Here is a 21,894-nt window from a genome sequence, read left to right on the forward strand (position 1 = left end):
ATACGGTCTACAAATACAGAAAATGAATCTGAGAAAATAAATAAGAACCCTTTAATCCTAACAAAATTAAATATGGGCATCTGATTAATACTAAACTTTGAGATTATTTATTTACTAAAAGAAAGTTGCAAACTTCAACTGAATTAAAAAAGGCATCTTCAGAAACTGGCAGAATAATATTAAGATTCTATTACCTTAGTTTTACACAAAAAAACTGCCAAAGTGCAAATGATACAGTACAGGGAAAAAAAAAATTGTCCTAATTATGAAAATATAACTTTTTAGATCTCCTTTCATATACATTGCTGGTCAACTAAATTTCAATATGATTACACCATTCAACCTAGTATATAGATTCTGTCAGTGGCGTAACGGTTCCAGAATATTCCCCTAAATTTTCATTATAGTAATTTCCTTAGTCTTTCACGATGATATACACACAAATGGTAGCACACACAAATGCAGGTTGTAGGACAGGATAGGCCACACAGTCTTCTTCTGTGGATGGATCACTGATATCTGGCTTTCTTGTTGCTGGGCCCTTGGCCCTCCATCAAGCTCTTTCACAGAAAAGAGAATAATGTCAGATTTATTTTTTAAAAAATGGTCCCAAAACAATGGGTACTACGACCTCAGACCTAGGCCTTTCACTGACTTTAAAGTACCAACTACTGGTGCTTTTCAACTGTCACAAAAAACTGTTTTGACTGACACCTATACAAATCCCCAAGACTCCAAGGTACGGAAAGCTCAGGGTTAAAATGAGGTAAGTTGCCGATTTCCTATTGTTGATAGTACAGCCTCACCTGCCTCCTACGAGTCACGCGGAAAAAGTCTTCCATGCGTGCCTGCTTGCTGTTTTCCTCACGTTCTTTCCTCCTCTCCTGCAGCATCTTATGAAACTTCTGCATCCGCCCTCGAACCCTAGACACACTGAGATAACATCATACAGCAATCATAAAGTCAATCAGCCATGATAGTTGTTCCTTAGTCCATCTTGGATTCTTTGACATAAAAGCCTAGCAGTAACTATGTGCCTCCCTGGTGGCAACCAAGACATACTTGATGTGCTTCTCCTCACACAGGAAATGGACCAGCTCCTCCTCATTGGGCTCTGTCCAAATCAGGTCTGGTTGGTCACTCTGCTGTGTTTCCAAAAACAACCTGCGTGCCTCCTGGTATTTCCAACTCACAGGAATGGGATGTGTCTGATGGAAGGAGAAAGCAGACATCAGATATTTCCCATGAGTTTGACAGAGAAAGAAAATTAAGCCTCAAGCCTCATCAGGCAGGACAGCAGGCCCCTTAAATATGGCTCCCTGGACTGAGATGGAAGACTTCCATTTATGTTTTCTGTTTCTTCTTTTATATTTCGATGGTTGAGGACATATTTTACAATAATTGAGGAGATTTACAATTACAATGGTTGAGGACATATTTTTTTGGCTGCAATGTAAAATTCTGATTGAATGAATGAATGAATGAATGAAATATTCTCCAGATTCCTCTGCATGGCCAATATAGAGGAGTTCACATGTGGTCATTCTGGCCCCAAACTTTACCTTCCTGTTGACATGCAGCACCACGTCCTCAATGGTCTTGTACTGCTGGATGAGCTTCAGTGCCCTCCGTGGACCAAGGCCCTGGATCTTCTCACAGTAGTCACACCCCAGCAGGATGCACAGGTCTACAAACTACACAGAGAGAGCTGGAGTGTAAGGTGGAGTGATGGAGTGGGAGTCATTTCCAGCGATCCACCCAGTACCTTCGTACAGACAGCCATCTCATTTGCTGGACAGAAATGCTTAATGTGTCTCCTGTTGGAAGTAAATAAGAGGCACCAATGATGCCCTAAGCTTAAAGAAAGAACATAAACAGTGTCACCTCTTTGTGAGTCAGCTGCAGAATATCAAGCAGCTTAGATAAAGAGTATTCCATAACATCACTGTAAAAGAATGAGAAAGAAGAAAAATTGTGCACATTGTTACACTCTAACTTCAACATCTTGTCAGCAGATGCAGATGTTGCATTTATTGGGAACACAAAATCATATGGGCACAGACCACCAACCCATTCTCCTCACCCTTCCTTCTTGGCATCAAACTGGCGGATCAGTAGTTCGCTCCCAAAAGGCATCGTGTCCATGTCCTCCGAGGCCACAGCATGAACTTTGCCCTCCTTTACCAGCTGTGCGCAGAACGCCTCCCCATCCCCTGGAGCCTACAGACACCACTCCATTGAAATCATTTTAAGGTACCTGTTACTTTTCAACCTTTTTCGAGCATTAGCAGGGAACAATCGGTGTCACAGAGGGGGTCAGTGCAAGTAGGGGTGGAGGAGACTAACCTGAATGCAAGGCACTCCCAAAAGCTGCAGGATGCGCTTACAGTCCTGGATGTGAGGGGAATCTGTGGAGAACAACACTGGGTCAGATGTCATCAGAGATTCCTGCCTTTATGTATCAGTGAAGTGTATCTTTCCCTCTGCCATCTGATATTAATGAAAGCTTAAACCTTCGCTTCTAATATACATCAGAGAGGACAACTGGCGAGTGTAACCAAAAGAGCAAAATCGCGATAGGCTCTGAGTCCTCTCACCTTTGCCTTTAATGTAGGAACCAGTGTAACCTGCGGTCTTCGCTCTTTTCTCCAGCTGCAAAAACAGAGTGCCATCACACGACAGGACGAGCTTCAACACAGAACGCTTTCACGTGCGCATCTTTGTTTCTCAACCTGTCTCTCTCTATCTTTGTCCAAAAGACAGCGAAACTAAGAATATGAGTAGGGCTGTGACGTCATGTTAAACTAGAGAACCGATGAGTAAAACATCCTGGGTCATAATAATTACCAAATAATACCGAAGTGATGAAGAGTAAGTTCCATGTTTGAAATCGCAAAGACAAGCACCGTGCCTCCCAAATTGAAGTAGAGCACCGTGAAGTGTCAGCATGTGTCTGAGATGACCGAACACGCATGGCGAAGGACGTCCAAGAAACAGTCAAGGCTGCGGCCTGCATGCTCACCTCATTCTTCTTCTGCGCCGGCGGTGTCCCATCAAACACAAAGACTGGCTTGATGTCATGCTCCAGGAAGTGCAGAGTGCGGAAGAACAGGCCTGTGAGGTGGCTGCAAACCAGGTGCGACTATTAAAGCCCAAACCAGCCTTCATCGCATCACACCCTTTCTAACGCTGAAATGCTTTCAAACACCTTAACACACATTCGTGGAATTGTATACATGGAGCACAGCACTGTCTGAAATGCATAAAGTCAAGAACAATAAATGCGATCTTATTGAAACATTGGTCTTATGAATGCATAAAATGGACATAGCCACGTGTATGTGTGTATGCATAAATACACAATACAGGTGGTCCCCGATTTACGATAGCTCGACTTACTATTTTTTCAACTTTACGGTGGTGAGCTGGCGATAGATATTCAGTAGAAACCTTACTTTGAATTTTGAATTTTTTTCCCAGGCAAGCGATCCACGGAGCGATACGCTCTCGCAATGCTGGCAGTGACAGCGATCCGCATCTCCCATTCTGCCACACAGAGGTGTGTATTAGGTGTATTAAATGCATTTTCAACTTATGATTTTTTCAACTCATGATGTGTTTTGGGGAAAGCAACCCCGTTGTAAATCGGGGACCACCTGTATATGCCTAAATTCCCAGACAGCAAGTAAAATTAAATGCTGAACACTCACCTTAGTTTCCCTAATTGAGGGACAGCACTGCGAAATTGACTGAGTATGATAGAGGTGTCCAGGGCAATAACTTTTCCTGGGACAGACAGAGTGATTTTGGCACCGTTACCTCTCAACTCCTTCCATGCTTTTTATATAGACACATTTATTGAAAGCGATGTACATACCCATTTATGCAGTGGGGCATACAGGGCTATGACAGTGAAGGGTTAGGGTTATGCTGTACAACGAGCGTAACAACAAAGCAGCATCCTGAGATTTAAACAAACAATGCTGGTCATGAATCCAGTTCCTCGCTTAGTTTCCAAGAGCAGTTTTGGTAGCAGAGTCTCCTGCCATATCTGGTATTAAGAGTGCGGTAATGGCTGCAGTCGGGAAATAGGAGCCACCTGCAGAGATGGTTCTGGGATGATGGAACTGTTACTGACATGACAGTGCAAACTACAGCACACAGGACACAACACACATGATGAAACACAGCACACAGAAACATGCTCTATTTGGCATCGCTTCTCGCCAAAAGGCAACAGCGCATTCGAAATCTGCAGCACTGCAACTTAAAAGCACTCGCTTGAGTAGGATATTTGGAGGTAAAGCTGAACTCTGAAGCAATGCTGTCATGGGAAAAATCAGTGTGGAAATGCAGACAGGGCTCCGGGGGTGTGTGTACTGTGGGCTATAACTGATATCGCTGCATATTGTCTGCAGGTTAATTGCAAATTCGTGAGAAAGATAGTTGAAAGAACACAAAAGATAACGAAAAGAGGTATTGATATTTTTGCATTTAAAAAGTTTGAGCGAGCAGCCCGTAGTGTCTGGTTTCGCCTTAGCACTCCAGGTGTGGTGCAACTGATACAGTAGAATAGCCCGCTGTGTAAATCAGTGTAAAGCTGGTTATTAATAATAGGTACTAACTGTGTGTTGCCGGGGGCAAAGGAGTCGGAGAAAATAACACCGAGGACTCAAAAAAAAAAAAAAGCAGACAAACCAGTCATGAAGGCAGCAAAAGAGCGAGAAAGATTTTTATTCTGACAGGAAGAAAAGGACGTTATGAGACATTCGACTGAAATGAGAAATACAGTGGGCACAAAAAGTATTATAACGCTGAATAAGATTAATAGAACACAAGCCAACAACGTATCGGCTGGAGACGCAGCGGCAAAACAACCGCGAGTGTTGAGCGCGCGATAACATTCTCGCGCGACTTGCAGACACGTCCCCGGAACGTTCCTTGACCATGACGTCATTGTCAACAACGGACCTTTAACTTTTCGGCGACCTACGTGTCACTGCTGTGTGCCTTGTGTTCAGTCTTTCTTTAAACGTATTGTTGCAGCAATGTGGTCAGAAAAATATTCTCAACCCAATGTGTAATCCTCTTAAATTTACCCTATTTGCTAAGTTAGTTTTTAGGTGTAACGAGAAAAAAAAAGTGCAACAATATTGAGGTATAATGAGGAAAGAAGCCCTTAACTGACCTGAATAGTCGCCTGTTTTCTTGTACGAGATGGCATTTGGTGCATCACTGCGAATTAACTCCGCCAGTTTACTGATGCCCATTGTTGCGAGCGAAGCAGTCTCTTTGTTTTTGTGTGAAAGCGAGGCTGTGGCGCACACAGCACAACTAGAGGCCCCTTCAGTGCGATGGCGCCACTTGCAGCGCTGGCGGATAACGACAGACCACGACACCATTGTGCAGTGAACGCAGTGTCTTCATTCTCTATTAAACACTTACTTGATGAAAACATATTTGAGTTCCCTCGCTGGATTTTCATAATTATTTTCTATTTAACACAAGGCAACCATGTGCAAATGTAACACTGGAAGCTGCCTTACCGAAAGAAGCAAGTTAATTTGTGTGACAGCAGAGAACACAAGAGTTAGGGGCTATTTCCTTGCAAGGTGGAAATTTCTGGGTCAAGATCTGCTGTCACACCCTTGAGTAAAAGATTTACCTTGAATTTGTACTTTGCCTTGATGCCTTATTCTTTACCTTGACTGCCTTGTCAATGTAATGCACTCACTGTATTTTTCTGTGATGCTTTTCTTCAAAGCATCTGCTAAATAAATAAATTGAAATGCAAATACTTTAAGAGTACTTTACTGTATATATGGGTACATCATTGTAAAGTTAACAATGTAAGTCTTCCAGGACAAAGGAGATCAGTCAGACCAGTAAAATTTAATAAGAATGGCAACATCATCTAGTGTGATACACAAAAAAAGCAACTATAAGTCCTTTCAGAAATAAGGCACTAACCAAATAACACTAACTAACACACACACACACACACACACACACACACACACACACACACCATTTGGGACAAGCGGTTTCAGACTGTCACGGCAAACCAGATCCTAACCCAGTAACCCAAAGCGCAAGGCTGGTCCGACACAAGGCACCCCAAGCAGGACCTGAACCCCAGACCCGCCAGAGAGCAGGACTCAGCCAAGCCCACTGCACCACCATGCCCCCCCCAACCAAATAAAAGTTATGACAATTTTCTCAAAACACTTAGCAAAAATTATGGGTTGACAAAACATAAATCTAATGTATGTATAAATGTCTGCTTGCTAAAATTTTAGCAAACAAGTAGCATATAACAAATTACCGATTTTTCTTTTATAAAGCAGATTCATCAAGCAGAATATATTTGTCAGATGTACTTTCACAATAGTTCATTGTGTGGAGCAGAAAATTACATACAAATTATTCTGAGGTACTCAATACATTAGCCTGTCAATATCAGGGACATAAAGTGCTATATAATATGTTACAAACATTAAACAAGGAACAATTACATATTTAGAACAGACAATATATTTCTTCTACTCTTGACACAAAATCATACTGCAGACTGCCTTCACAACCTGAAGAACAAGGCATTCTTAGACATGATTCCAGTTTACCAACCTCACCTCAACAGTGCTGCTACAAGTAATCCATGTCTGCAGTCTCAAGGTGTTTTGTGATGTAATCCAATATGATTTTTTCATTAGCGTTATCTTTCAAGTAGAAGTGAGACCCAGGAAGCATTTGTATGGTGAATTCTCCTTTTGTTATGTCTTTCCACGCTGTCAAAACAGAACAGTGTCATGTTACTCCATGAAGCTGAAGAAGTAGACTGTAGCAGACAGCAGGTGCCATGATGCTTCTATTTTCCGGGAAAGCTTGGTAAATTTCCTGTCTTGGTCATTCAGGGTTATTAAAGTAAACATGCATTGTGATGCTTTCGCTGCTAAATTACATCTTGACACATATAAAATGACAAGTTGTGGACAACACTAAAACCAGAAGTATTCCTAACTTTGAATATTATATTACAGCTCTGTGAAGCTTTCAGTGAAAAATTATCATACCTTGCAGATCATGTGGAATATCCTGCTTTCCATCAAAACATGAAACTGGACATGAAAGAAATGGTTTATCAGGCTTGGGGCACCTAGAACGCATACAGTGATATTCAGATTCAGTCATTTATGTTTTACAGTTCTGGCCCTTTTCTCCCAGTCTAGCTGGTCTAGTACAACAGTGAGACCTCAGAAGGAATGAGATGCACTAATTATACACACACACACACACACACACACACACACACACACACACACACTATATACAGGACACATTACACACTACACTACATTACACACATTATATATGGTTTTCTCCCCATCATTCCATTTGAGATTAAATGATGGGGGAGAAAACCATACTCATCGCACACATCCATAGGAGCACATGGCAGTTGGTGTTTCCTGACCCTTTTCATTACACTTGACATGATTAGACTGACCAACAAATGGAAAAAGGCCATTTAAAGAAATAATTTGACTGATATACCATGTCATATGTTGTCAAGTCTTATGAACAAATTATTTGTAATACTTCATGAATTGTGATATTTGAATGTTTAAAGCTTTAAATATACATTACATTTTTGTGTACTGTAGATGTAAGTACTCATGTTTTATTATGTACATAGTAGATAAAAACTATACAGTTACCTGAAGTGCTCTATAACTTTAAGATCAGCTCTAAGGACTGGTACAAACAGCTTCAGAACTTCAGGATTGTCCAGTATTTCTGCTGGTGTCCCTCCAACGGTCTTCATCCAGTGGAGGAACTCTTCATCTGACATCTGACTTCTGTTTGGAGCTTGAAGGCGTGTCTCTGACTAAGACAGTAGGAGAACAAAAGTAGAGTACTTGGGAAAAAAAAGAATTATTATTACCACAAATTAATTGTAAAAGTGTTTCACTATCATTTCAGTTTTTCATGCCGTATTGTCTTCTTTCAGCATACTGGAAAGTGAAAGTTTTTACCTCCTACTTACATAGGGAGCAGAAGCTCCAGACAGAAAGATATGAACAGGCTCAAGGTTGTGCACCTTCTTCAAATATTCAGCCACAGCATAGCATGCCATGGCTCCAAAGCTATGACCAAAACAGTGAAAGCAAACAGTCAATAACTCAAATCACAATAAATAAAAGATGTCAGAAGGGCCACCATGATTGCTGTAGATGGTGAGATGAGAATTTTGGGTGTGCTTCTGTGGGAGTGTCTATACTTAACCTGTGGCCAAAGAGGGCAAAGGACTTCTCCTGCAATGCTGGCAGAAGCGTGTCAGCGACCTCCTTCACAATCTGCTGCATGCTTGTAGCAAAAGGCTCTTTCGCTCGACCTTCTCTTCCAGACAACCTGACTGAATAAACTGTAGCAAAAATGTGATGCAAAAAAGTGGCAATAATAGTCAACAGCATTAGTTGCTTACATAAAAATGTTGGATCTTTCTTAAAACCAAACCTATACAGACCAAGAAACTAAGACACTCGGTTGAAAACTAGAAGAAAGCATACAAACAACCGAGCTGTACGTTTGGGAGTGGCGGACCTTCAATGGCGCTGTTCACCAGGTTCCCCCAGCGGGCGTAATGAATGGATCCACCGCCGGCCCAGGGAAAGCAGAGCAGCCGGGTGGCGGCATCGGGCCGCTTCCCGAAGCAGCTGATCACCTTGTCCATGATGCTGGAGAGATGACTGATGCAAAAAGTAACACACACATTGGCCTTCCTCATTCATCGCAGACAGTCCAACAGCACTGCAAGGTGCCATCCCTAAACCGAATTACAAACGGTTAGGTAAACTGAAAAAATACCAATTGTGCCACCATGAATCATGATCATGTGTTCAATTTGTTTTGTTTTTTTTTTTTTCCATTGACAAAACTAATGATTCCAATATTTACATGTAAAAACAAACAAGCAGACATAATGTTACACTGCCAGAGGGATTACAACAAGGGAGAACAAAATGAACGTAAGCAACGGAATAAATACGTAAATAAAAATAAATAAGTAAATAAATACATACTTATTGAATAACAAATGCAGCAATGTGATGATGTCATCGGAAGAGGGGTACCAGAAGCTTTGGCGTTTCAATGAGTTGGAACATAATTTTTAATTCCTTTTACAAACAAGGGCCAGAGAAAAGTATTGTGCTGGTACATTTAAGGATAAAAATTAGGTTGATAATATATTTTGGACGGTGCCGCTGTGTACCTCAGTGCTTCCGGGGACTCAGCTTCCGCGCTCACGGCACCGCGAGCAATTGTTTCCGGTTGTGGTTGTCGTCCGCGCGACTAGTCGGTACTGACTCCTTCACCTCAGCCGTCACGAGTATTATCAGAGCCGTGGGTCGACAACCAGACGTATTAACTTATTCACAGCAATTATTGATAAGACGTGACTAAACATTTATAGTCCTGGACAGACACCTGGGTTTTGCTGGATAGCCTATCCGATAGGGGCCCCCATAATCCCCATCATACGTCAGTGCACTTCGGCGATTCGAGTGCGCAGAGCCGAAGAACTACCAGTCGTACTGATTCAACAAATCACGTTCGACATCTCAGTTGTCAATCATGTGGGGCAACGAATGGACGGAGAACGTTGACAGTGGGGGCGGGACAGTTAAGGGTGGGTTGGTTGAGATTGCGTTTAAGAACAGTAATTTAAGGCTATTTTTCAAGATTTTAAAGGGATTTAGCTGGCGATTGAATCATGATGAGAAACTAAGAACACGACACTGTGCTTGAAGGACGAGAAAAATATTAAATTCAGCGAAAAAGCAACGGACACCTATGTATACGTGGGCCTGGAAAGACTTTCCTCCAAAATGATAGAATCTGTAATCTGGAATGATGAGTTGTTGTTTTCCTAAGCATTTTTAAAAACACTGACTATTCCCTCTCCATGGCAGCATGATAGAAAAACAACGTGTAGCACCTTCGAACGCTAAACTCAAACACATATAATAACTTGAAGGCATCATTTCCTTCCAAGCCCTTTTCCATCCCTTTCTATAAACCATTATATCAAAATTCTTAATTCGTCTTAATTTGTTCATATAGGCACAGGATTTCTATTTCATTCTATAATCAATCACGTAGGCACCTAAGAAATCTCGGAAACAAAGCCTTTGACAAAGCCTGGGTACTATTAAAATGCATCTAAATGAAGTGTGTTCGTAAAGGAAATTCCATTTTCAACTTGGTGCTTTTCATTATTTCTTGCTTATAACACATGTTTGAAAAATTTGCTGTTTAATATCACGTGCCCCCCAACATAAATTGAGTTTTTCTTGAGCAGCTCACCAGACACAATCACAGCTTGTGTTTTATTTGTGTGATTTTTTTTTTAATAATTTAACCCTACAGAGACACTTAACACTAATTCATGAATAATGTTTATGCTTTACATTAAAGTTACAGTAATAAAAAAGCTGCCACACAGATTTATTCATTCATATATTTTTTAGATGTTGGGTAGTAACAGTTAAACATAATTCATACAAGATAATTTCCCAAGATAATTTGTCAAACATTCCTAATTAAAAATGTACTTTTAACAAGGATAACGTGGAAGTAGAATCAGCGTTAATGACCATATGCAATACAATCACAGAAGGGAAGCTAGTGGATCAAATCTTACCTTAAACTACATTGCACATATAAGATGGTTGAGATGCTTGTTTAGAGTTGCACGAGGAACAGATAGACTGAGCTTCAACGCGATCGTGCGCAGGACACATATATACTGAGCAAATGTTGCTTTTGTGCTAAAACACTGTAATTTGAAACATCCAAAACAAGGAAGGTGCATTTTTATGAGGAGCTTTGGAAAAACAACGTGTGAAAAGGAGAGGAGTATGGAGGTTTGTTTATCTGACTGGCACTGAGCCCATGGGGGGGCCCTTTGTGAGTCTCTGTGGGGCTCCACCTTGGATGGGTACTCTCTCCAGGGCCAGCTCCGTGTTGGCCAGGGGCCCTCCTGTCAGGTGCGTGGGTGTGCTGTCTACCGTGATCACACGGCCACAGAAATTCTGCAACACACACAGACAGACAAGGGGAAGAGCCTCTCAGCGCCAGGCCTGCATCGCAGATCCCCGGTGGCACTGCCTCGGCTGAGTACAGTGCAGGCTTTGTGTCGTATTTCTCTATGGCACATTGGTGGACGTAAGATTGCAAGATTCTGAAAAAATTCTGATGTAAGAATAGTGGGGGGCGTGGTGGTGCAGTAGGTCCTGCTCTCCGGTGGGTCTGGGGTTCAAGTCCCGCTTGGGGTGCCTTGCGACGGACTGGCGTCCCATCCTGGGTGTATCCCCTCCCCCTCCGGCCTTACGCCCTGTGTTGCCGGGTTAGGCTCTGGCTCCCCGCGACCCCGTATGGGACAAGCGGTTCAGACAATGTGTGTGTGTGATGTAAGAAGAACAATTTAAGAACTATAAGATACATCTTAAGAACTATACAATACAGTATACAGATATTACAATATGTTTCAAGTGGAGATTTGCTTTCTCTAAGTTACGGAGTCAGTTTCTATAACATTTAAGGAGGAATAAAGGTAAAGAATGAGGTAAAACTGCATACCAGTACAACCATATTATTATGCCAATGCTTTGACCTAAAAGGAAAACTTGCTATTACTTCTACGAATCCACTTACTGTAACATGTAAACCAGCAATCTGGGTTGGGTGAAAAATGGATTCATCATCTTTAATCTCAGTTTTGGACGATTCAATTGATTCTTCCTGTTTCTTTCTAGACTCCTATAATTGAAAACAAGTCACAAAGAGCAAAACTGGAAATAAACATGAGCATGTTTGAGATATTACTACAGTATCTCATAAAATATGGCAAAAAGGAGAATATTGACAAGGAACCTATACATACAATCATACAGTGAAGTGGAAAAGAAGGGCACCAATTTCTGTGTTTTTCATAATGGAAAGAAACCCTGAACAGAATGAAGCAAATAATGCGATTCTTCCATGACTGCAGACAGGTTACCAAACCCACGCTCAGCTTACACACCCTGACCAAGCAGAAAGGTTTTGTACCTTTTCTGACTGTTTGCCAAGCTGAACTTAAGCAATCTGATAGTATTTAATTTTCTTGGAAAGGTGCAAAAGCTATTCTTCTTTATTAAGTATATTTTCTGAGATGTTTTTTAAGTAGAAGGAAAGAAGGGGCAAAACAAAATAATAACAAGAGGTGCAAAATTATTCAGTCACGTTAGTTAAACCTCTATAAATTTTCACTAAAGGTCAACTGCTTGTATTTTAAGTGGGGAATAAGATGGCAAAATACAACACAAGACTAGAATAAAATAATACTGCTGTTGCTAACATTGCTTAATCCCATTTAAAACTATCTCGAAAACTTTCGGACTATACCAAGGCAGTGCCAGAACATGTCGACATAGCTGCTTCAAAAAAGTAAAAAGAACTTACCAGTAAAATCTTGTAGTTTGATGTCCTAGCCAAGAAATGTTCATAAGATTTTGTAGTGAGCTCCTGCTGTTTATGGTTAAACTTGATCTGAAAAACGGTACAAAATGAAAAAACAAGATGGAAGCAAATGCGACTGCGGTCTGTCATTGGCAACGCAGTGCTTCTGATGGACACCAAAGAAAGACTGGATAAAGATCCATGCTGTGAGCACCTCTGAGTAGAGGAGTTGTTCTTTATGAAGGTCCTGCTGCCGCTGCTTCTCCAGCAGCTCTGCCTGTTCTGAGGTCGCTATCTTGACCTTGTCCTCCGTTGCCTTGGCGATGGCCTGGAGGGCTTCCACATCTGGAGAGATGGGCCTCACTTCCTCAGCCTCCAGCTCCCTGGTTATCTCATCCCACACCTCTCCCACCTACAGTACAAAAATTAAGTTAAAAGTTAAGCAAAGACAGATGAACATTAACACTAAGACAAAAAAGAACATCCTTGATCACCCAACATGTAGGCTGATTGTGAAAAGACCTGGACTTAGTCTACTTTGGGAAAAACAGTTTCAAACATGTTTGACTTGTGGTGGTATTCATTATCACTGAAATATAACCTCACATGACCAAGACTGTTACAAAAGCAATCTGCATATATACCTTAAAATCCAAATATCTCCTTATGATAGCAATGGTGACGTAATCTGCAGCCGTCAATCCAGGCAGGTCTTCGAAACCTGAAAACATTTCGGGCTTATCATGTGCCACTATGTAATATGCAAAATGCATTAAGAGCAGTAGCTCGCCAAATGCTTCGCCCTTCGGACTTACCTATTTTACAGAATATAGAGTAGATCTTTGCTCGCAGGTTCTCCATCACATCCATCACAGCCGCACTGGGCTTGTCAGCAGGCAAAGGCTCCAGTGACTCTGGGTCCTTGCCTTGGTATGCGGACAGGATGGGGTTTTTGGTGTCTACCACAAAGACCAAAAGTCAAATTTAACATCAATCGTGCGGAGGTCACACAATGAGGACTGCAAGCCCCGTTGCTGAGAAACAGCCATGGCAGCCCTACCCACAATCCCTCCATGGTGATCCCGCTTCACACCCAGCTCCCTCTCCTCCTCCTTCCAGAGCTGAACCAGGAGCCGAGCGGCAGTGTGGCCTGCCCAGCCCCTCCAGGCACCGATGAGGGACACTGTCCTGGGGTTGTCGCAGAGCTCCAGCACCGTCCCAAGGACCACGCTGTGTATGCCTGTAGGGCTTGACTGCAGGAAACGCAAGAACGAAGTGGATGCCCGTGCCGGTACGTGGCAAATGTGATAAATCAAGGCAAAATAATAATTATTACAATGCAAGTACAACAAAGTAAATAAATAAATTCTTTACCTCAAGTAAATCAAGTAGAAGAAATACGCCTCCTTTTTCCAAAAACAGGTCTTCCGTAGTGTCGCATCCAACAATGCAGGACCTCCAAAAAAAGAAATGGTCCATAAAACACGACATCAACGTGACGCAATGCAGCCAGCAGCTGTGCTCAATGCCTGATGCTGACATACCAGACACAGTCAACAGTGGAGATTATGAGCTTGTTGTGCCCCAGTCCGCTGTAGAACTTTCCAGCACTAGTCTTGAGGAAATGGATCGTCATTTCCACTCCGTCAGATCCAAACAACTCCTGCAACAATGGATTTGTTCAGTCTGTGAATTTACGCTCTGCTACTTGTGTCAAAATGTGTAATGGGTAAACATAACCAATTGTGGTAAAGCAGGGTCGCGAATGTGCGAGATTCAGTCATTGCATTAATTTAGGTTCTAGCCCCTCCTTTCAGAATACGCTTCATTTGTGGCGACCCTTGACAACGTGTACCTTTCTGTGGAGATGGTCTTCACAAAGGGCTGACAGGATTAGCTGAATATCAGTTGTAATCTCAAGCGTGATTGCGTCTTCTTCATAGGCCGCTTCGACTTGCATTATAATTCCTAACAAAAATGTTCGTACATCTGCAAGCAACTGTTTGACAGCAGCAACTGAGGGTGCACAAATTTTGAACACTTACAACTACAGTTTAGGTTTTAGGCGATGTGATGAAAATTTAGATGGCAGGCAAAGTAAAAAGGATTGTATCACAATTTAATGGAAGATTTTTTTTTTTTTACCCAGGAGTTGGGTGATGGCACCTTCATCACAGAGGTCTTGGTTGAGTGTCTCATTAGCAAGAGATGCCATTGTTCTCAGCAGCCGTAAACAGTAGCGCAGCTGGGCCTTTTTGCTGCCCCGACCCCCTGTTCCATGGAAGCTGTGGCCCTGTCCAAAGTAGCCATCTGTTTGATGTACACATTTTTTTTTGTTATTTTTGGGTTTTAGATGTTTGTTTCCAGTATGTCACATAAACCACAACATGCTGTCCTTATAGAAAAAATTCATCATATTCATGGATTAGCATCACTGGTAGCGTGGTGGTTAGTACTACTGCCTTTGGACCCAAAAGTCACAGGTTTGAATCCCACCTCCAGCTATAGTACCCTTGAGGAAGGTACTTATTCTAAATTGCTCCAGTAAAATTACCCAACTGGATGTAAACAATTGTGAGTTGCTTTGGAGAAAAGCATCAGCTGAATGAATGTAAACATCATCTGAAAGAGAATATTTTACTCCTTCAGCCTAAATTACTGCATGCATCAAACACCGTGTGTGTGTATCTATGAAAGGCTTACTTTAATTGATCCAAAGCTATTATTTTACTGCATATATATTCACTCTCAGGCACAGTTGTACATTTCCAAAAATATTCGCGCAGTGGACCTTGTAATTTATGAATAAAAACTGATGTTCTAATTGTATGTACTAGCTCTTCATGGACAGAGTTCGACATGCTGCTCTTTGCCAGTTGCACCCCCCCAATGGCTGAGGCAATCCATGTCACCTTGCTCCGCACACCACTCTAACAGCAGCAACAGGCGTGTGTTTCCCTGGCAACTCAGGTAGTCGTCCAGCATCAGCGGAGCTACAGACACCAGCGTGGCCAGGGCTTGCAGCTGCAACTCCTGCTGCTGCACGGAGGACCAGCAACACTTCTCCAGCTTCTTGCTGGGGTTCACGTGGTAGAAAAGAGCGAGCAGGACGCTGCCCTCTTTGAACAGCTGTCGGATAGGCAGAAACACACACGTACAGATAACGGACATAGAGAAATACACACGTTATACACTCATGTTCATCTTTAAAATTCAAAACACTAAATATTAATATCACAATCATGAAACAATTTCCATTTCTGAAATATCATTACCGCTTCTACTATGATATTATATGTTATTTTATTAGTATTAAAGAATGTAACACTTTGGCAGAGACCACCCACGTGTAACTATACAAAGGTGTTTTAATATAATTGCTTGTAGGTCGGTTAGACTTTCTTACATTTACCTGCAAAGCACATGGATCACTTAGCATGACGACAATTGTGTTAAACAGCAGCTTCTTCATTTCATAGTCTTCATAATTAAAAGAGAGCTTCAAACTGCGAAGTAATGGGTTCTGACTTTTAACTACAAGAAAGAAAACAATTTATCAGGTTGACATAGATGAAAGCTGTGCCAAAGGCATTGTTTGTAACCCATTTATCATCAGTCATTCCTATTAATAATACAATATGCCACATTTGTTACATTCAAATGATCACCATTAATTAGTATGACGTATTCTTACTTTCAGGAAAGGTAAAAGATGAGACAAGTTCCTTGGCCAGCCCACTCTCCTGATAAAGAAAATTTTTAAACAAGCAATGAAATATATATGAAATGTTATATTTCAGATACACACACACACACACACACACACACACACACACACACACACACACACACACACACACACACACACAAACTGGCTGAAACCGCTTGTCTCGAGCAGGGTCGCGGCGAACCGAAGCCTAACCCGGCAACACAGGGCGCAAGGCTGGAGGGGACACACCCAGGATGGGACGCCAGTCCATTGCAAGGCACCCCAAGCAGGACTCGAACCCCAGACCCACCAGAGAGCAGGACCCGGTCAAACCCACTGCGCCATCGCACTCCTCATCTTCCAAATAATGAGCAACTAAAAGAAAGCTTTTTATTCTTACAATCAGTGGAGCTTTAGGGTTTTCTGCGATGAGAGATATGATGACAAGCAGGTCGTTCCTCAGCTGCAGATCATACTGGCGAAAGCCATTGAAGAGCTGGTTCAGAAAAGCTTCTTTTAAGGACCTACACATAAGGAAAGAACTTATTATTAGAAGTTTACTTTTCTGCTAACAAGAGAAGGTGGAAGTGGCTTTTTCAATAGATTTAATCAGGTGCCAGTTACAGCAAAGCCTCCGCAAGCGAAGAAGAATGGCACAACGGAAATACCAGCAACCCGGGTCTTTGACGTCAACCTCCTACGTTTATATATATAATATTTATATATAAATGGCAGGTTAACAAGCTCCATCAAAACAGCCTCTAAAAAGATGAGAAGAGAAGGGACGGTCCGTACAGGATGCAGTCCAAGCTGCTGAGCTGCGACGTGACCTCCTCCTTGTTGCCCTTCTCCAGCAGGTTCCACAGGACCTCGGAGGCACGGAACAGCAGCTGTCCTGACGGGTCCTGCTCAGTCATGATAGAGCACATCTTGCTGGCGCCCTGTGCCTTCAGTATCAACCTGCAGTTCACCTCTGCAACCAGTCAGCAAGGATGGGACAACTTCAAGCTCTCTGACATTGCAGTGTATAAGTATTCCAATTGTCAGTGTTTTAACAAAAATTTCATAGTAAAAGTAGTAATTTTTTTTAAAAAATCACGGAATCCATGGTGGCCTCATTGATCCCGTATTCTCCCGAGACCCAGCCATTTGTTTTTGTCCACTCCAGAGGACATGTATTTTAAATTATCTCCCAAACTGTACATGCCTAGAGTCCTAACTGACCTTACACAGGACATTCTACACTTTGAAATTATATGTCTGGTGATGGGGATTGGGCAGCTTTCAAGAAATACCAGAAATATAGACACACGCTTTTTAATTGGCCTCAGTCGGACATGGAGTGGACTCTTTCGCTCTACGTTCAATTTAGAAATTGCGATCACAGACGTAAGCACAAAAGCGTGTGGTATGCAATAAACAAAACAGACCGACATGCATTTAACTGTGACTAGCGGTGTGACCAGGGGTCTAGACCGAGATCTCTCACTCTTGATCTGTCTCCTTCTAGTCGATGTGTTAACGCCGTCAGCGAATCCCTGTGAGAGTTACCACGCTGACCCACGCTTCGCACCCAGGCCACTTCCTCTTTGAACTTTTGCCATCTGGCCAGCGCTACAGGGCACTGAGCACCAGGACAGCCAGGCACAGGAAAAGTTTCTTTCCTCAGGCCATCTACCTCATGAACAGCTAAATACCCCCTAGGGAATAAACTGGTGCAATAAACAATGCTATTTATATTTATTTTTCACATCTCTTATTTACTTTCCCTTGCATTGTATATACATACCTGTACAAACATATAATGTCTAGTGTCTATTTTGTGTATTGTGTACTTTATACTCTATATATTTTTTTTAATCTTTTATTAGCCCACTCCACTTTTATTATCTGTGTCTTGTCACTATCATTCTGTCTGTGCTGTGGAAGTTTCTGTCACCGAGACGAATTCCTTGTATGTGTGAACATACTTGGCAATAAAGCTCATTCATTCATTCATTCATTCATTCATTCATTCATTCATTCATTCAGTTACCAGAGGCGATGGAAAGCATCTGAAGAGCATGCAGCACCCGTAGCTTCACTTCCAGCTGGTTTTCCAGCAGGGCCAAGGAGAGCACCAGGGTCTCTGCTATTCCACACTGCTCAAGCATCTGCACTTTGTAACCAGGGCTTGCGAGGCGCAACCCTGAGAAAAGCAAGGCAGACTAAAAAAAAAATCTCCACCTTGGCCTATTTCTACTGTGTGCTAAAAATAAATGTTTTCATTCGTTTCTTCTTGATATAAAAATAAATGTATAGATATCATGGTTTTACAAAATAATGATGTAAAAAATAATGTGTACGTGCTTTACACAGGTGTTGAGTAGAAACCACTTCAAGTACCTACATATTGTTCTGTAAAGTTAGGGATACAGTAAACAGCAAGGATTTATACAAGAACAAAGGAAGACAAAAGCAGTATTAGAATGACAAAACAACAGTGTGTTATTCTTAGCTAAATGGAACACCATACCATCCACACAGTGTTTGTGTTTGGACTGTTTGAAGGATGATATTATGGAAGCACAAGTCTGCAGCTGTACTTCAGCGCATGGAACCCTCATCAAGAGACCTGGAAGAACATAATAGAGTGGGTTCTCGCCCTTTCGCCTCCCAGACTGAGAAACCTGGACTCAGATCCTACTTCATACCCATCTGAGAGAGGGCTTCTCTCACAACAGGAGCATACTTCATCTCATCAGATGACTTTTCTTTTAGAAATGGAAGCCTGAAAAAAATCCAGTACAGTATATAACAATGCTGCTACGATTATCCATAAAGATGAGCTACAGGAGCATTTTATTCTGATCATAAGATGGTACATTTCTTACCCACATATCCGCAGTATATCACACATTGCTGGAATGTATTCAGGGTGATCATTAGCCTTGTCTGCACAAAAACTGAGGACTTTGAACACTTCTGGAAGATCCTTTAAAAGCTGTAATGTATTTATCATTAAGGAAAATAAAAATACTGTGTAACTGTCCACAGACCACATAATGTTTTAAGATGTTTGTAATATATAGTATTTGGCAAGTAGGTTAATTGCCTCAATTTGATATTGGTAAAATACAGTAATTTATCTCCAGTGACAGAAACCATGGAAAAATCATTGCACATACAATACCTCTGGAGACAAAATTGCGAGTAATTGGAGTCCTGGGGATTAGAAGCATTGTTTTTCGTTCAACAGGGGCAAGCCAGTTATGAGAGATCGAAGAACACGTTCATTTAAAATTCACATTTGAAAGTAAAGTCTTGTCTGGTGGAAAAACAAAAATATATAAATATACTGCCAAATAATCCACGACGTAAAGGATACAAAACCATTATGGAACCTTTTCGACAATTTCACAAGAAGACAAAGTATTCTCTCTTTCGAGGTGTCCTATTAACAAAAGCACACATACGATTTATGTTAGTTAAAACACTATAGTTTTTGTTACATCGCAATTTTTCCACTTGTAATGTTGTAACTGTCTAAAGAGCTCTCTGTTATTTGTGATATTTCTCACAGTATCTCAGTGTATTATTAACACTGGATTGTTTGTAACAGCTGCACTCTGCTTTTAATTTGTCCTTTTTGCTTAGTTATAATGTTCTTTTCTTAATGAACTTGTCTAATGCAGTCTGATGTTGCATTTCAGTCTGAATTATCATAATCTGACACCTCACATCATTGTATGATCTTCGCTTTTTTGCTTTGTAGAAACCAAACACTGTAAATCATCTTAGATGAAGGTGTCAGCTCAGTAATAATAATAATAATAATAATAATAATAATAAACACAATCATTAACTGGAGAACAGAGAACTATGAGACACTGTCAAGACATCAGAGATACAGGTTGGTAGACATAACAATACTTCTGATGAACTTTATTTATTGCACACAATGCTGGGCAATCAACTTTATAATGATTTACCCATTTATACAGCAGGGTATTCTTCCTGGGCCAATTCAATTTCATGGTACTTTATTATAGCAGAAGCTGCGGTCAGAACTACCATGAGTCAGATTGCAAGGCAACATTATTAAATTACTGCACCACCTACTTTTCCAGGTGATGAAATGCAGTTTTTATGGAGATGCATTTTTCTGAACCATTGGCAGTGAAACGTCAAAGTTCACTGGAAACGGGGATTCATCAACGTACATCTTCATCACATTCTGTACTTACCAACGATGGATCCTCTACAAGTTTCATCGCTTCTTCTAGTTCCACGGGCTCCAGTGACAACAATAAAAAAAAAAAAAAAAAAGGCACAAACACGGAACATGCATCACCAGCGTGCTGCGACGTTTAATTGAACTCACTCTTTGTTTTTGAAGATGGACAGATCTGAGATCGTGTCCTGGCTTGCCTCACCTCGGGTGGTTGTGCATCTTGATCTTCTTCGTCCTCTTCTGCGTTTTTGCCCCCAGGAGCGGCCGCCGGAGCCGTCGAGGGAAACATGACCGACCGCTTCTCTCCGCTCAACACCCGCTCGCGTCTCGCTCACTATCCGCGGACATCACACGACAACACAGGGCTACGAGGCACCTGTCGATGTTTAGCGCTAAGTCGGTTACCATAGTGACCGAGACGCGAGCGTCCCGTTGGTACGGGCCGCCAAAGGGGACAAGCCAGGCGAATACTGAAACGCGCTACAGTACATCTCCCCGCCCGTGTGTATTTACATTTATTTCACAAACTCTTAGAAAGTAAGTGACTTACAAGCGATTTACTCATTCAGATAACAGTGCGGTTCTCATTGACTAGACTAGACACATTCATTTAAATAAGAAAATTGGAACCAAACAAGAAGGACAAAAAGATACATTTGATTTGGATTATTCCACCAGTGACCCTTGAGTACAGAACTTATTCTTTTGAACAGGGAATTATATTGTGTACATTTAGTACACATTATATACTATAATATATACTATTAAACATACACTTTTTCTTTATTTCCTAATATAACTGGAACAAATCATTTCCTGGTTTTCCAGTGAATCATTTGTAATTTTGCAATATATTCTGTAATGCTAAAATGCAGAATTTTCACCTGGATATGTAATTTTTTCAAAGTTCATCAGGATTATGAAGCATAAACTTTATTCCTGTGTGTATCACAGATGCCAGTGACAATACTGTCTGGTTTTCGAACGAGCAGATGTGATTCCCTCCAAATAAATGAAAGAACGCAGATGCGCTTGAAGTGACAGAAACCAGTAATATCAAGAAAAGCAAGAAAAAAGAAAAATAAAAAACAAGACACACTCAAAACACATGGCACCAACTTCTAGGGGGCGTTATAGGTACATATCTTTTACATGAAATATGTGTTTTCTACCGCAATGAGAACTCAAGTTTGCTGTTGCCTTCTGTTGCTACTGTGTTCAGTTCACCATATGACCACAATGTACATACAGTATACTAAAACTACACAAATACAGTAACAGTTAATTATTAATATGAGTACAATAAGTAAGAATAAGGATAGAAAGTTATCAGATACAATAACGATTAAATAAAGAAGGGTAAGACAAATGTGAAATCGGTTGAAGTATTTCTTGTGCGTCACCATCCCACATTGCCCGTATCCAAGGTGCAGGAGTTCCTTGCTTGTCTAGTAGTGTATTGCTTTGT

The 21,894-nt window shown here is 41.4% G+C and overlaps 3 protein-coding genes across 4 annotated transcripts; all 3 read right to left on the reverse strand.

Annotated features, from left to right (window-relative positions):
* Nucleotides 1-60: 60 nt before the first annotated feature.
* LOC108933391 (probable flap endonuclease 1 homolog) lies at nucleotides 61-5,959 on the reverse strand. 2 transcript variants are annotated; one of them, XM_018750394.2, is made up of 11 exons: nucleotides 3,878-5,959; nucleotides 3,711-3,786; nucleotides 3,023-3,125; nucleotides 2,598-2,652; nucleotides 2,347-2,408; nucleotides 2,084-2,220; nucleotides 1,885-1,945; nucleotides 1,563-1,694; nucleotides 1,063-1,208; nucleotides 807-933; nucleotides 61-560 (listed from the first exon to the last, which is right to left on the reverse strand). In XM_018750394.2, exons 1-11 carry the CDS (start codon nucleotides 3,879-3,881, stop codon nucleotides 510-512), a joined length of 954 nt encoding a protein of 317 aa, XP_018605910.1. In that variant the 5' UTR covers nucleotides 3,882-5,959; the 3' UTR covers nucleotides 61-509. The 2 variants fall into 2 exon arrangements, with proteins under 2 accessions (XP_018605910.1, XP_018605908.1); XM_018750392.2 differs by having other exon boundaries at nucleotides 5,189-5,955.
* Nucleotides 5,960-6,711: 752 nt separating this feature from the next.
* On the reverse strand, nucleotides 6,712-9,547 carry olah (oleoyl-ACP hydrolase). The gene is made up of 7 exons (XM_018750397.2): nucleotides 9,275-9,547; nucleotides 8,605-8,750; nucleotides 8,287-8,425; nucleotides 8,048-8,147; nucleotides 7,719-7,888; nucleotides 7,074-7,118; nucleotides 6,712-6,788 (listed from the first exon to the last, which is right to left on the reverse strand). The coding sequence occupies exons 2-6, from the start codon at nucleotides 8,732-8,734 to the stop codon at nucleotides 7,106-7,108; spliced, it is 552 nt and encodes a 183-aa protein (XP_018605913.1). The 5' UTR covers nucleotides 8,735-8,750; nucleotides 9,275-9,547; the 3' UTR covers nucleotides 6,712-6,788; nucleotides 7,074-7,105.
* A 967-nt stretch (nucleotides 9,548-10,514) lies between these two features.
* cfap69 (cilia and flagella associated protein 69) lies at nucleotides 10,515-20,821 on the reverse strand. The gene is made up of 23 exons (XM_018750241.2): nucleotides 20,629-20,821; nucleotides 20,440-20,487; nucleotides 19,581-19,646; nucleotides 19,087-19,196; nucleotides 18,907-18,983; nucleotides 18,729-18,827; nucleotides 18,249-18,401; nucleotides 17,009-17,186; nucleotides 16,614-16,737; nucleotides 16,199-16,247; nucleotides 15,917-16,038; nucleotides 15,417-15,633; nucleotides 14,650-14,814; nucleotides 14,360-14,472; nucleotides 14,049-14,167; nucleotides 13,879-13,960; nucleotides 13,565-13,757; nucleotides 13,320-13,463; nucleotides 13,149-13,225; nucleotides 12,719-12,916; nucleotides 12,508-12,594; nucleotides 11,719-11,823; nucleotides 10,515-11,096 (listed from the first exon to the last, which is right to left on the reverse strand). The coding sequence occupies exons 1-23, from the start codon at nucleotides 20,713-20,715 to the stop codon at nucleotides 10,935-10,937; spliced, it is 2,775 nt and encodes a 924-aa protein (XP_018605757.1). The 5' UTR covers nucleotides 20,716-20,821; the 3' UTR covers nucleotides 10,515-10,934.
* Nucleotides 20,822-21,894: the final 1,073 nt, after the last annotated feature.

The sequence above is a fragment of the Scleropages formosus genome, chromosome 23 (assembly GCF_900964775.1).
Source record: "Scleropages formosus chromosome 23, fSclFor1.1, whole genome shotgun sequence".
Classification (NCBI taxonomy): Eukaryota; Metazoa; Chordata; class Actinopteri; order Osteoglossiformes; family Osteoglossidae; genus Scleropages; species Scleropages formosus.

Excerpts from the sequence above, each read along its gene's own strand:
- olah (XM_018750397.2), bottom strand. The coding sequence starts at position 8,734 with ATGGACAAGGTGATCAGCTGCTTCGGGAAGCGGCCCGATGCCGCCACC. Across the intron at positions 8,426-8,604 it reads GGTGAACAGCGCCATTGAAG|TTTATTCAGTCAGGTTGTCT; the intron begins GTCCGCCACTCC and ends TTTTTGCTACAG. Across the intron at positions 7,889-8,047 it reads CTGGAGCTTCTGCTCCCTAT|TCAGAGACACGCCTTCAAGC; the intron begins GTAAGTAGGAGG and ends CTACTGTCTTAG.
- LOC108933391 (XM_018750392.2), bottom strand. The coding sequence starts at position 5,402 with ATGGTGTCGTGGTCTGTCGTTATCCGCCAGCGCTGCAAGTGGCGCCAT. Across the intron at positions 1,946-2,083 it reads TTTGATGCCAAGAAGGAAGG|TGATGTTATGGAATACTCTT; the intron begins GTGAGGAGAATG and ends ATTCTTTTACAG. Across the intron at positions 561-806 it reads GCGTGACTCGTAGGAGGCAG|AGCTTGATGGAGGGCCAAGG; the intron begins GTGAGGCTGTAC and ends TTTCTGTGAAAG.
- cfap69 (XM_018750241.2), bottom strand. The coding sequence starts at position 20,715 with ATGTTTCCCTCGACGGCTCCGGCGGCCGCTCCTGGGGGCAAAAACGCA. Across the intron at positions 16,039-16,198 it reads ATCTTTTACCTTTCCTGAAA|TTAAAAGTCAGAACCCATTA; the intron begins GTAAGAATACGT and ends TCTTTCTTGTAG. Across the intron at positions 12,595-12,718 it reads AACAACTCCTCTACTCAGAG|ATCAAGTTTAACCATAAACA; the intron begins GTGCTCACAGCA and ends ACCGTTTTTCAG.